Here is a 14,656-nt window from a genome sequence, read left to right as displayed (position 1 = left end):
TATTTAGCACAATACATACGAAATGAAAATATACAAATGCCAGAGAAAATTAAAGCATAATTAGTGCTTTTTCTTGAAGTCATGTTTTCGTGATTTCTTTAGCGAAAGCCATGTTATTTTATACTCCAATACTGCTCCACAACCATCCAGTTTCGGAGCAGTTTCGATCGTGTGACGTGACGTCAATGAAAAAAGCCCTATTTCAGGTTTCATACTAAAAATGCAATGTTGCGTTACTGAAGATTACTGGTGTTCAGTATAACCTGTCTAAAACGGAAACCTGCCTAAATGGAAAAAATTCTTCAGAACGGAGTAATTTTTCTATGTTGAAAAAACCTGTTTAAGACGAAAACCTGTTAAATAGGAAAAAATATTCGGTTCTGTGCGATTCCGGTTTACGCAGGTTTTACAGCCGTATATGACATAATTTCAACTTTTCAAATTGTTAATAATTGATATCCATGTATTGTTGTCGCATTTTATGTGAAAATCTACAAATGCATACAATAGTATATATATGTTATTTATCATCATCATTATTTTCAGCTTAATCTACCATTTCCAATTATAGTGTTCTCCCTTATATAATCGTCCTTCATTTGTGCCCATGTTTGCCTTTCGTCTGCTACTCTCCGCCATCTTGCGCCTGCTGCTTTCTTTATGTCATAGTCCCATCTTAAGTTTGGACGTCCTCTGGGTCTCTTCATTTCTCGTGGATACCATATCGTAATTTTCGTGGACCATCTGTGGTCTCCAGATGTCCTGCATTGCCATTTGAGAGATTTAATTCTGTTGATCATATCAATTACCTGGGGTTTTTTGTCTAATCCACTTTATTCTATTGTAGTCTTATGAAGCATGAAAAAGAAGCGTAACATTGAATTTAAGCATCCCTACAGCATAGAACACTTCTTTACATTAGCATTTTTTAAAATTTTATTTTATACATTAACGTTATTTTCATTAACAATTCTTTATATTAGTTAATAAAATATTTTAAAAAAACCAATGGAGTCAGATAATCAGTCTTTACCCAATTGTACTATTAACTATTATGTCTTTATATTAGAATATTCACGAGCATAAAAATAATTTTGTTACTATAATAAAATTAATTTCAGATGTTTTCATTATTTCCTTTATACAGGGTGATAACAAGTCTCTATGCACTAAACAATGGTTCGAATTTCCACACCATCCAGCTCTTCAATCAAAGGGGCTGTTGTAATTTCTGTCTCTAATAAAATACTTCAAAGTTGTAGCATATGAAAAAGTGGGTACTATTGCCTTTTAGTGCATTCAGAAATATAAAGTGCAATCCTTGAACAGGTTGACAAATTTGATAGGTAAATGCACCCCTTGCGGTGATCCCTCCAGCAATGTTTTGCAGATATTTCAGAGGACATGGTTGATTGTGCAGTTAATTTAGGTTAGCATTTCATGCAACACAGCTCAGAGTACACCCATTTTTCTTCCGTGATTTCATTAAAGGTCTAGTGTTCAGTTCACCCTTGCCCGAAACCCCTCCGAGCTTAAAACGCGAATCACCATTGCAGTTACCGAAATGGAAACAAATTCATGGTCCTGTTGAATTATAACGATTGTAATTATTACAAGCTTTACAAGTTACAAACTACAAGTATTTATAAGTCTTGTAGCTTGTAATTTTTATGTAACACGGTCCTAATGGGATGTCTGTTGGTGCTCACACCCACAAAACTGACACTTCGAGGTAAAACTTGATGTGTCTTGCTATAAATTAACACCTTGATTGATTCTTTAGTTCTTCTGATGAGTATTTACTAAAATGATATTACACAATATAGAATGTATTTTGTTTTAATATATTTGATAAAAAAAAGTATAATTTACATTGTAAACAAAGAGTTTTAAATATTCCTTTCAGTAATTGGCTCTTCCATCATTGAGTTTTCGATATTCACTACTTCGTTTTTATCTGTTTCTAAATAATTTTATATAAAGATTAGTTTTATAAATTACTTAATATAAATAGTTTTAATTAAAACGAAATTATACAACTTTAATTGCTATAAACTAGTTTATAGTCATTCGTAGTTTTAAAAAGTCATCCACAATATTTAACAGTAGAAATTGTAATAAAAACAGCATGAATACACATGTTCGTACGTGCATAAGATAGAAGCAGCAAATCAACTAAAATTTGGTGACCCCCCTTATAATTGGGATCTCCTAGATTATTACTCGCCATAGATTTCATCGTATTTTAATATTCTTTATTATATTCGTTATTGTTAACTGAAGAATTCTATTTATTATCGATTTTCCGAAACCGTGTTTTTTATAATTTTCTGATTCTCAAACACAAGACCGTGCTACTATTTAAACACTTGGCGTTTTTTCATCCCTATTTAGTTGATACGAGTATTTCTACACGTTTCGGGCACTGCCCCTCACCAACCAACTAAACATTAAAAAAGTATACATAAATTTTTTAACAAAATAACGTTATACAGAAAAGCTATTTTACAAAAATATATAACAAGATGTATAAATTCATTCGCGAGATGTACAGTACCATTAGATTCTTTACAAACTTGAAAGGTGTACACATGTATAAGACTAATGAAGTTTTGTATATCTGCCTAGATAAATTTTAACACTTTTTTACAAATTTATAATTTAACATTATCTTCTTTATATTTATAGGAAATTTACAAAATACAACCTACCTAAAGTTTTACAATTATACTACATTTACTAGTGAGACTCAGAATATACTTTTCCAACAATGAAATGAAAGGTGGGCTTCACCAACACGAAATTTACGTACATCTGGTTTAAAAACAAGCAATTGATACATAAGTACATAAACAGTATAAAAAAATTGTTTAAAAGGACATTACCTGAGGAGCAAGTTTTAAATCTTGATAAACAATTCCCACATTGAATCTTGCTTCTACATAGATGTGATATATATTATATATATAATATATTATTTATTTATTTACAAATAAAAGTAACACCAACTAGTAGACTTAGTTAAGTTCTACTTTACAAATTACACATCAATTAACAATTAACAAAGATAACTAGATAAGAAAAAGAAGAAACGCAAAATATAGTTTATAAAATTTCATGTACTTGCAGTAATACTAATATTTATATAGGTGAAACAAAACGTAAATTAAATATAAGATTGAAAGAACACATTGCAGACTTAAAATACAACAGATTAAATTCAGTTTTCCACGATCATTGTTTATTGAATAATGATAACGTAAAGAGGAAGCAGGTTCTCTGTGGTGTATTGATGTGTAACTTGTAAAGTAGAACTTAACTAAGTCTACTAGTTGGTGTTACTTTTATTTGTAAATAAATATATATTACATCTATGTAGAAGCAAGATTCAATGTGGGAATTGTTTATCAAGATTTAAAACTTGCTCCTCAGGTAATGTCCTTTTAAACAATTTTTTTATACTGTTTATGTACTTATGTATCAATTGCTTGTTTTTAAACCAGATGTACGTAAATTTCGTGTTGGTGAAGCCCACCTTTCATTTCATTGTTGGAAAAGTATATTCTGAGTCTCACTAGTAAATGTAGTATAATTGTAAAACTTTAGGTAGGTTGTATTTTGTAAATTTCCTATAAATATAAAGAAGATAATGTTAAATTATAAATTTGTAAAAAAGTGTTAAAATTTATCTAGGCAGATATACAAAACTTCATTAGTCTTATACATGTGTACACCTTTCAAGTTTGTAAAGAATCTAATGGTACTGTACATCTCGCGAATGAATTTATACATCTTGTTATATATTTTTGTAAAATAGCTTTTCTGTATAACGTTATTTTGTTAAAAAATTTATGTATACTTTTTTAATGTTTAGTTGGTTGGTGAGGGGCAGTGCCCGAAACGTGTAGAAATACTCGTATCAACTAAATAGGGATGAAAAAACGCCAAGTGTTTAAATAGTAGCACGGTCTTGTGTTTGAAAATCATGAAGAATTCTAGTTAAATTAATTTAGAGTCACTTCACGAAAGTGTCTTCGTGTGTTTTTATTAAAATTTCCACCTTATCATTAACAATAAATGCTTTGAAATAATAGTTCAATTTGAATCGTTGAATCGAAATAAGAATTTGGTGTAAAGATTAGCACTTTATTTTAAAAATGTTGTTATGGTATAAACATCATATCGAAACAGTGTAAATAAATCCTTGTTATACTTATACAGTGTACTTCGAAATTAATTGTAAGATAATGAAAGATAATTTCCTATATAAAATACGTATAAAATATGCAAAATATTTTTAGTTTAGTCCTCAAATTGGAAAGCAGAATGTGGTATTGTTCGTGTTAAACGTCATTACATATAGGTTCATGTTATCGTGAAGAAACTTGAGGCTATTAATTGCATATTTTATATATCATATGACAAAAACATCACCTAATTGAGATATTTTTATGGTTATTGTAAGTATAATTAAAAACGATTTGAAGTTATTAAAGACCCATCATTGGCCGAATGTCTAAAACTATTGAACAATGGTCGTTGGTCCAGAGTTTGCGCCTAAGAAAGATTTTCTGGACTTTCTTTGTATGTCTACATTTAAATACATCCAGTTTCCCATAGAAAGTCCTTCTGGGAGACACTCGCCCTGTTAGTAAAACCGCCTTTTGTTGCAATACACTTTGTCTAATGGTTGCACCCCTCAATTTGAAAAATTCTTCTGCGGAACTCCTACGTCTTTATCAATGTAGAGTTACAGAGATTTTCATACTTTTAGTTATGGAGTTGCTCAGCAGCATTCCTGAAGTGTTGTGGCACTCTAGCGAGCCGCGTTACTCCTTTGAAAACTATTGCATTGCATCCGTCTGACGATTAATATTGAACGGTTATTGAAATTAATAAATAACTATACAGATATAAGACTTGTGCTATTGTCCTTATTTTCCATTTATGTCTTATAGAACAGCTTATTAATGCTAGGATTTATCGGCTTGGCCAAAACAAAACTGATATTTGTGCAGTAAGAAAACTTCCTTAGAAAAAGGCATGCCATAGCCCATCAAACCAAATTAAGGAATTATTGAAGAGAATTACAAACCAGGTTTAACTCTCAGTATTGAAACATATATTTCGTTTTTAGTATTATACTACTATATTTTTATATCATATATCATATTTGAAAGACAATACATAATTATTCAATTCTCGAATTGATAGTAATATATATTTTATTGTCTATATTGATACGATTTTTTGATACTTATAAGTTTACTGAAATGTAAAAAACTGCATACCTTTAACCATAGAAGCTTCTCCTCCTATAAATTTCGTTATTAATTTGTATATGATGGCAGTTCCTATGGCAAAATAACCTACAGAACGATAAGTGAAACGAGCACCGTATTTGTCAAAACCGATTCCACCGAATAAACTTCCTGTGCCTATCCCTGAAACACAAAATACACAAGCAATAAATGAATTCATTTTTAAACAAACAGGACTATAAATTCAAAAAACTTGGATAAAAGTTTTTCAGATTTAAGCTTTTCACGGAAAAATTTCATTTTTTTTTATACTTTCGTTATGTCATATCCATTTTAAATATCTCCGAGGTTACCTTCCGTCGGTCTAAACCTTAGAAGAATCATGAAGTATGCGTTGAAGTGCACATACAACACATACATACACACACATACAAATACCCATATACATCACACACCACAGACACATGCAACACACAACACACATCACATACAATACAAACCACACACATACACTACATACTCACACACAAAAGTATAATAAAGACATGTGTCCATCGAAAACGTGAAATTAAAAAGAAACTTATCCAAGTTTTTTGAATTTAAACAAATAAAATTTACCGCAAATATATATTTATATCATTCTTACCTAAACCATGAAATGCGGCTCCCATGACAGTTTGCATAGTGGCTTCCGTTCCCTCTACAGCTACAAGTTTACCATAAGACGTCATCGCTGCATAAAATAAACCATAAGATGGCCCTTGGACCATGTAAGGCAATATAATCAACCAAGGTTCGTAGATGTAAGAAGCAGTTAAAAACCAAATAGAAAAGGAAACAAAAGCCAAAGACATGGTGTTGTCTCTTCCAATTCTTTTGATGATCCAACCAGAAATGAACATAAATGGAATGTCACCAAAAAAACAAAGAATTGCCGAACTTGTCCCCATTAATATCTTACTACCTCCCAGTTCTTCTAAATACCAAAACGAATAGTTCCATTGTAAACCAGAGAATGCCCCTACAAGAAACACAGCTGTGATGAAGAAGAAAGGGTGAGGTTTTACGAATATTTTTGAAATATCCTTCAATAAATGCTTCGACGTCTTTTCTTTCGTCATGTTTGTAAATTTCAGTGTGATAATGTCGAATATCATCAAAGGCAACATTATATAGAAACATACAGAAAAATCAGTTTTCCCTTTGTTATTGATATTTACAGCTTCTACAATGTATCCTGTAAACATAGATGCAACTCCCCATCCTAAAGAAAGCCATAATCTTTGTTTTCCAAACTGATTAACTCTTCCTTCGAGAGATTCGTAACAAGCAGCATCTGATAATGCTATAATAACATCAGTAACAATAACTGCAGATGATGATAACATAACAAAAAGCCAGAACTGATAGTAAAGAAACGAATTTACTTCTTCTTCCAACAAGCAGTTAATATTATATGTATCATTCAGCTGTCGAAAACAAAGATTCATTGTTATATTGTTCTCCAATGTCATATTCGTCACTCGTAACACTGTAGAGCTGTTTAGATATGATTTACTTGTTAAATTAAATGATTTTTGGCACAATTCTTCACTTATATTGCAAGTTTTATACTCTATCATACACTTTAATGACTCATTATCCGGATTCTTGGTCATAAATTGTGAAGATTCGATGAAAATAGAAGACGTATCATCACCACAATGAAATTTAACATCGTTAAAAATATATTTTTCTTTTGAAATTTCTGGGATATAAATAATAGAAAAATAAACAGGGGTATGAAGTATTGTTAAAAACATAATTATGAACTTAATTTTCTTGAATTTGTCAGTGATGCATCCGAATAATGGATTGATTAGTGTAGTGACGAAGGGAACAACTGTAAACATTACACCCAATCCTGTAGCACTTATTCCGATGTTTTTGGCTATTAGTGGGAAATAAACCAATGCTGATCCAATTGCTAAAGAAATAGAAAATAACATATATTTATAAAAATGGAACACGTTACTTTATATTGATGTTATAGTAAATTTACCTAACGAATAGAATAAATAATGGAGTTTCATTGGTAACATTTTCTTGTCGATAGTCCACTTTCGGCAGATCATCTTCGTAATTTGTCTATGAAAATAATACATCAAAATAATATAAGAAATATATAATAAGTATTGGGCAGGCAATACACAACTTTCAGACTGATTTATCTTACGTACATGGTACTTTAATAACTCAAAATGTTTACGGACGGATGACAAATGGCTGTCAAGGCTTCAACTTCCCACTCGGGAGTGAATGGCCGAGTGGATACCAAAGGGGCCACGTTTTCTATAGAATGTTCTTGCAGGAAGTATCTGCTCTTGGCTGATTGTTTATACGTACTGTACGTATATTGCTTGGCCGTATCTCGACAAGCTAACCAACCCACTCTGGGGAACCGAAGAAAAAGAAAAGGAAGAAAACTAGGGTAGTTGCAGGTTTCGTTTCTTTGCTACACGTGTTTAGATCTTAAAAAGGCGATACACGGGTATTATATTGTTTTTTTATTCTCACATATAGCTGATCAAGGAGGATTATCTCCTTGCACGCGTTAACTTACTTTAGTGTAACCACTTTTACTTTTATAAAATGCTTTAGCTTTATAACATTGCTTAATCAATAGAAAACAAATGAATAAATAAATCTCAGAGCAGGTGTTCCTATATCTTCCTGCTCCTCTTCCAGTAAGCGTTGTTAATGGAAGGCGAGTTTGTCGTCTGATTTAATCTGTTTATGTCGTACAAACAATTGCGACTTTGGTCACGTGTGATCACTCATTGAAGCAGTTCGTACCACGTGATCTATCACATGTTCGTATTACTACGAATAACACGAGACTAAGGTGGTTCCTCGAGCACCAGTTGTCTCAAGGGCGTTAAGAGAAATCAAATAAATGCGATTAAATACAGTTTAAATATTTCACAGTGCTTATTTAAACATACGAAATCTAAAACAAGAAAATAGTTTATAAGAATTGTATTTAATATTAATATTTAATAAAGATAAAATGGCCTAATTAAGAGGTTTTTTTTTAATTGTGGATTTAGCCAGACCAACAGTTGAGGCGGTTGAATGATAAGATTTGAGGCCCAATATATATCCTGAGACAGATCGCTCATGACAAACTTCTGGAGTTGTTCTTGACTGGGTTCGATTCCGTATCTCCCTCCCAGAGCAAAACACTGACACCATAATCGTCTCGTGCATAAAAGTGTTAATATAACAAATACACACAAGCATACGCTTAAACATATGCATTTATAAGTATATATGTGTCGACACACGTGTGCGTGGCAGCCATGTTGTTCTTAGAGTTATTCAGTTAATTATACCTAAATATTTTAAATACTTATTTAATTACTCTTCCTATTATAATTTATAAAAAGACACATAATAAAAGTTTATTAATTAATCAACGATAAAAAATAAATTTTAAAAGTTTTATTTGTCTACTTACTAAATTTTCTGTGCAGTATTTAATGAGGATAGAAGTAAGGAAGAGAGATGTTTGGCTGATTTCAACTTTTAAACACTTGATTTAATGTTTATATTTAAGATATTAAACAGATAATAGACGAGTTATAAAGTAGATTTATTTACAATTAAGCTTATAAAGTGTAAAATATATTAAAGTGATATTTATTTCCTGCAATATTAATTTAGTTGCTTTTAAAGATATTTTATTAAATATACATTCAATTGTTAAGCACTACAATTGGTAAAACAACTATATACTTCGACTAGACAGATGTTTTTCGTACAGTGAAATATACTGATACGTATGTTAACACACATTAATATATCTTTCAATAAAATAAAATTTGTTCTATTTAATTTCTAAATTTAATTATATTTATTAAAATTTAATGATTAAATATATCAGTCAGTACATGAGATACAAGTGGAGTTTTCTGGGTGTTTTTCACATGTGTAACACCTAAATAGGGGCTAGTTTCGCATAAAAGTCCACTTTTACCTTGGCAGATCGCCCATGTGTTGCATTACCTTACACCCTTAATCCAATCTAATCTGGCAAAAGTGTCCTTGTATAATGCATGTACTGTTTAAAATATAAATTTCACGTGATAATTTTATTTAATAATCTTAGTATTAATTTAAAAATATCCTCTAAATATTGATGCATTTTATTATTCCGAATAAAATTCGAATTACCCTCTTGTAAGTGGTTTTTATTTAGTTATACGTACACACAGTAGACTCTGACATTTTCATGTGCTATTTTAATAACTAATAAACAATCTTTCGTGTTACACATAAGTAGACAAGGCAGCTTTTACTACATAACGTAACAACTCAGTTTTATTATTAATGAATTTCTTGTCGCCGGACTGTACGACTAGTTTTAGATTGCCTGCAAATCGAAAGGTAATGCTGAGTGAAAGGTTCAGTCTGTGCCTGCATCGACGTGCAAACAATTTCAGAACTAAATACGGAAAAGACCCATCTTCCTATAAGGTAATTCTTAAGTAGTACATCTTTATGAAAGATGGAAGCGAGCAGCATTTATTTCCCACCTCAGAGCATCAGTATTAGTGTTTATAAAGAAGATTCAACATTAACTGTAGGACTGTATGTGCAAAACAACATAATACATTGGCGATCTGCAAAGGGGGGTGCATCCCGGAAGGATTTTTATGAGAAACTGGAAGAAAACTGGCTCCTACTTAGGTGTTAAACACGTGAAGAAAACCCAGACACCTCCACCTGGCAAGCTATTGGAGTGAGGTAAAAAATACCAGGGTTCAGTTTCCTTTTTATCCATTCGGGCCACAGGTACATAATTGTAAATGATTACAAATGTAATTGTATCATTCCTCAACATCGTTATAACGATAGGACGTAAAATGACGACTTGCTGTATTAATTTTATATCATTTACAATTAATATTGTGATTATACATAATAATCTCTCGTTATATCGCTCATACAGGGAGACAAAGCAAATGAGCGATATAACCGATTTATCTATTATCTTTTTTGTCGATTGAATTTCATATAATGGTAATTTCAATTCCAGTAATTGGAATGAAGATAGTATTTCTTGCCAGTAGAAATTCAATGGCAACCGATTTTTAAGAAATAATTCGCTGAAGCGCTTTCATATTTGGAAGACAAAAGCACAGCACGATATATCCCAATGAGCGATATAACGAGGAGCTGCTAATTTAGTGTAAAGAGTGTATTATAATAATGATGTAACATATTAATTTGATCAAATAATTACGTTAATTATAAATCACTTTAAAGTTTTGTGTTTTAATGGAGTATATCACGATAATTTTAACAGTAATTTTGTCTTGGTGATATAAAACATTTTACCCACTTCGGCCATTTAATTTAAATTTTGTCGCTTGAAATATTTCTATAATTGAGGAAATTGTCATCAATGCGTCTTTACATCTTCCTTAATACATTATACTTGTCATCCTGCTCGATCATTTTTTATGGTGTTGTATACGTAAGAATATCAATTAAAGTCTTCTTCAATTGGATATATTTAGGTAAATAAATATATTAGCATCTCATTTTATCATCTTATTTATTAATTACTTAAATTTATAAATTTAGTTTGTAAATATGTCATATCACCTTGACTTTATATTGAATTAAAGTCTACGTAATTTATTAAAGGGCAAGTGGAGGGGCAAAGTTTCGAAGAACAAGCTGAGGGACAAAGATCAAAGGGAAAGTTAGGAGGGAAGGTGTGGAAGGGCAAAATGAGGGGCAAAGGGCAAGGAGCGTGGAGTATTCTCAGCTTCTCTTACAAGGTTACTAAATATCCCCTGATCTCCACACCAGAGTGACAGGTCGAAGGTAAACCTCGCAGCATCCGATCAGCAAGAAATAAAATATAAAACATGATTAAAAAGATTGACTATTTTACTTACATTATAAACTGAGATTCTGTTTAAACTGCTTGCATTCGTGTCGTTGATTGGTTTATACTGTGCTCACTCAAGTGCTCCTTCCAACTGGTGGCAAATGTAAGTTAATCATAAAATGAATATTTATAACACAGAAGTCCTTGTTTTATAATAGATTCTATCTTATCGTATGCTGAATGGACCGTAAAGTATTTATTGTAAAATCTAAAAGTGATCTTTTGCCACTTTGAACTTTACATTTGGTAAATGACAATGAAACTTTATTTTTCTTTCGATAAGTCGAGATTTGTTTAAATCAATAAAATGTTTATAAAATCAATTTATTTTGTTCGTATAGTTCGAAGTTTTCTGCTGGGAAATTTTAAATTATATTAAATTTAATTTTGGGTGTAGGTGTTCAAAGATCTCTGCAGAAAGGACTACTGAGCTGAATCAAATTTATCAATAGTATATATACTGACCCGCGTGTGCGGTCTCGATTTTCGGAAAAAATTGCTGTCTTCTTAGTTATTTAACGTGCAAATTTTGCTTGTTTTCTGAAAAATTTCAAGCATTAAGTAGTAGCAAAATGTCATAAATTCTTTAGGTGGCTTTGCTGCTTTCCTGGATAGAAGAGTTTAACAAAGTGAGCACCATTAGTGTTTCCTATCAGAGAATTGCGAAGGATGTTTTGCTTCTCCTTTCACACGCAAAATTTCTCAAGAAACGTACTTAATACGAAGATTAAGAGTCCCCTTAATGTACGTATTAAGTTAAGGCAGCGGCAAATTTTGTCCTATCAACTGAATTTTGAAGTAAATTTATTTTCCCAAAAATCGAAACAGCATGGTAAGTACCAAGCTTTGTTGAAATTTTTCCTAATAGTTCTTTACTACAGAGAGATCTGAACACCCAATCTTTAATTGTGTTCACCCTGTAAATGCCAGAAATTAAGAAAATGGACATACAGAATTGTCTTTGCCTCAACTATCAAGTAATTTCAGAAAATTTCGAGTAATCGCCGTATTATCATATATAATACTTATATAGATTTATATCCGTTGAATAAATATTTATGACCTTATAGAGCGATATGTACTGAATTGGTTTAGTAGGAGTTGCTTTTAGTTCAGATGGAAAGCCGAAAATTTCAGTCGACCGGTCGCCAAATGGATAAAAACCACTAAACTCTGATAGTTTTTGGGGATTTAAACATGACCAATGGACTATCCACGTGGAATTTTCCGGGTTTTTTACGTGTGTAACACGTAAATAGACGTCATTTTCGCACACAAACGGAGGAAACTCTTCGTTGGAGATTGCCCTCGTGGTGCACCGCACTACGAGGGCGATCTGCATTATAACAATAACTTAACTGTCATCATTATTATTATTGCCTTTATCTACCTGTATTTTTAAATCTGAAATTTTTTTCTTTTTATCACTCATTTACCCATTATTTGCATATATGCTTTTGTATGAAACGATCTCTTCTATCATCTTCACAGTTTACCATTTCAGGTCACACCCAGAGATATACATATACAAACTTACCTTTAATCATGAAATTTTCTCCTGATATAAACACCATAATGCATTTGTAAACTGCAACCGAAGCTAAAGAAATATATCCCTTAAAACGATATGCCAATCGGCCACCATAATTATCAAAGCCAAAGCCTCCTAACAAACTTCCCTTGCCTACACCTGAAAATAATACCGTACGTCACATAAGACTTAATAGAAGTAATGATAAGACTCAAACGAATATACATGAAGAGCTGCTCTTAGTATGGTTTGCATGCTTGCCTCCGTCCCATCTGGAGCTATCATTTTTCCATAAGAAATCGTCGTTGCAGTAAACAGACCGTAAGTAGGTTCCTGTACTAAATAAGTAACAAAATCAACCAAGGTTCGTAGATAAAAGAAATACCTAAAAACGAAATTGAAAACGCAATAAAAGCTAAACACATGCTGTTATCTCTTTCAATTCTTTTGATAATCTATCTAGAAATGAACGTAAAATGGAATATCATCACAAAAACATTGAATTGCTGTACTTAGTCCCAAGTTCTTCCAAAAACCAGTAAGCGTAATTAGACTGTAAACCAGCGAAAACACCCACAAGAAATACAGCTGTGATGAAGAAAACGAGATGAGGTTTTACGAATATTTTCTGAATATCTTTTAGTATATTACTCGAAGATTTTTCTATTCGTAAAAGTCTGTAAGTCTGTAAATTTCAATACAATAATGTCGCAGAGCATTAAAGATAACATTATGTAAGAACGTATTGAAAAATCAGTTTTATCTGTGTACATTTTTTCGTCCGATGGAGGAGAATTGTTTTTAAAATTAAAAACAAAGTCTGTCCAAAGAGGACCACCATTTATTTTTCTTGCGTTCTAGACGATAGGCATTCTTGGCAACTGGCCTTTCTCTGTATATCACCAGTTCTTTTTTAGAAATTACTTTGTGATTTTTAAAAGCACATGTTTTAACTTTTGGCAACAAGTAGCCTACAGAGAAAGGTCAGTTGCCAAGAATGTGTATTATCAGTTTTATCTGTGTTAACATTTACGGCATCTACAATGGATCCCGGAGCCAAAGATGAAACTCCCCAACCAACAGAAAGCCATTATCTTTGTTTGCCAAACTGATTAACTCGTCCATCGAGAAATTCGTAACAAGCAGCATCTGATAAATATGTGATACCATTGGACACAATAATAGATGTGATCGACAAAATTACAAATAACCAAAATTGGTAGTGATGAAATGAATTGACTACTCGATCTTCTATAGAACACGAGGCAACAGATAGAAGACGTACGATTATTATACTGGAAGGTGATGTTCTTTACTTCTAAGGCTTGTGCGTCATTAGAAAATGGTTTAGTAATTAATTTATATACTTTTCGGCATGAGATATCACTATTGTTACAATATAGACATTCTACTTTACATTCACTCGTACTGTTCATTAGAAATTGTGACGTATTGTTCTCATTGCAATGTAATTTTACCTGTTGCACTTATTCCAATGTTTTTGGCAATTAGTGAAAGGTAATTCAAAATGGATGTCGCAGCTAAATAGAAACGAATGCAAATTATTAAAAACATCGATAAAACGGATTTTATATTAATTAGATGCTGCACGAATTACCTAATGAATAGAAGAGGTAATGAAGTTTTATTGGTACCATTTCCCTGTCGATAGCATTTTCTTCTTTCATGTATCGCCATGTTAATTGGTTTCTTGGTAAACGCCAAATACTAAATAAATAGATCACTGTAAAAGAAAAAGAATGAAAATTTAGTGAATATTTACATAGATTACTATTTAGAAGGAAAGTATGGCGATCGGCAGAACCCTATGAAGATCTTCACATTTATGGATTCAGGATACCTTAAAACATGGAGAAGTACAAAAAACTTTCGGGTTCGATTTTAACGGGATTTTTCGAT

At 31.8% G+C, this 14,656-nt stretch overlaps 1 protein-coding gene across 2 annotated transcripts; it reads right to left on the bottom strand.

The window, feature by feature from the left end:
* Positions 1–1,877: 1,877 nt before the first annotated feature.
* On the bottom strand, positions 1,878–12,883 carry LOC136982219 (major facilitator superfamily domain-containing protein 6-like). 2 transcript variants are annotated; one of them, XM_067278659.1, is made up of 5 exons: positions 12,743–12,883; positions 7,303–7,388; positions 5,908–7,227; positions 5,292–5,444; positions 1,878–1,963 (listed from the first exon to the last, which is right to left on the bottom strand). In XM_067278659.1, exons 2-5 carry the CDS (start codon positions 7,373–7,375, stop codon positions 1,890–1,892), a joined length of 1,620 nt encoding a protein of 539 aa, XP_067134760.1. In that variant the 5' UTR covers positions 7,376–7,388; positions 12,743–12,883; the 3' UTR covers positions 1,878–1,889. The 2 variants fall into 2 exon arrangements, with proteins under 2 accessions (XP_067134760.1, XP_067134759.1); XM_067278658.1 differs by lacking the exon at positions 12,743–12,883 and adding an exon at positions 11,213–11,264.
* Between the last annotated feature and the right edge of the window lie 1,773 nt (positions 12,884–14,656).

This window comes from Centruroides vittatus, unplaced genomic scaffold (genome assembly GCF_030686945.1).
Source record: "Centruroides vittatus isolate TY-2023 unplaced genomic scaffold, ASM3068694v2 contig_817, whole genome shotgun sequence".
Classification (NCBI taxonomy): Eukaryota; Metazoa; Arthropoda; class Arachnida; order Scorpiones; family Buthidae; genus Centruroides; species Centruroides vittatus.
Note: the sequence above shows the minus strand (reverse complement) of the source record. Positions and strands in the feature narration are given on the sequence as shown.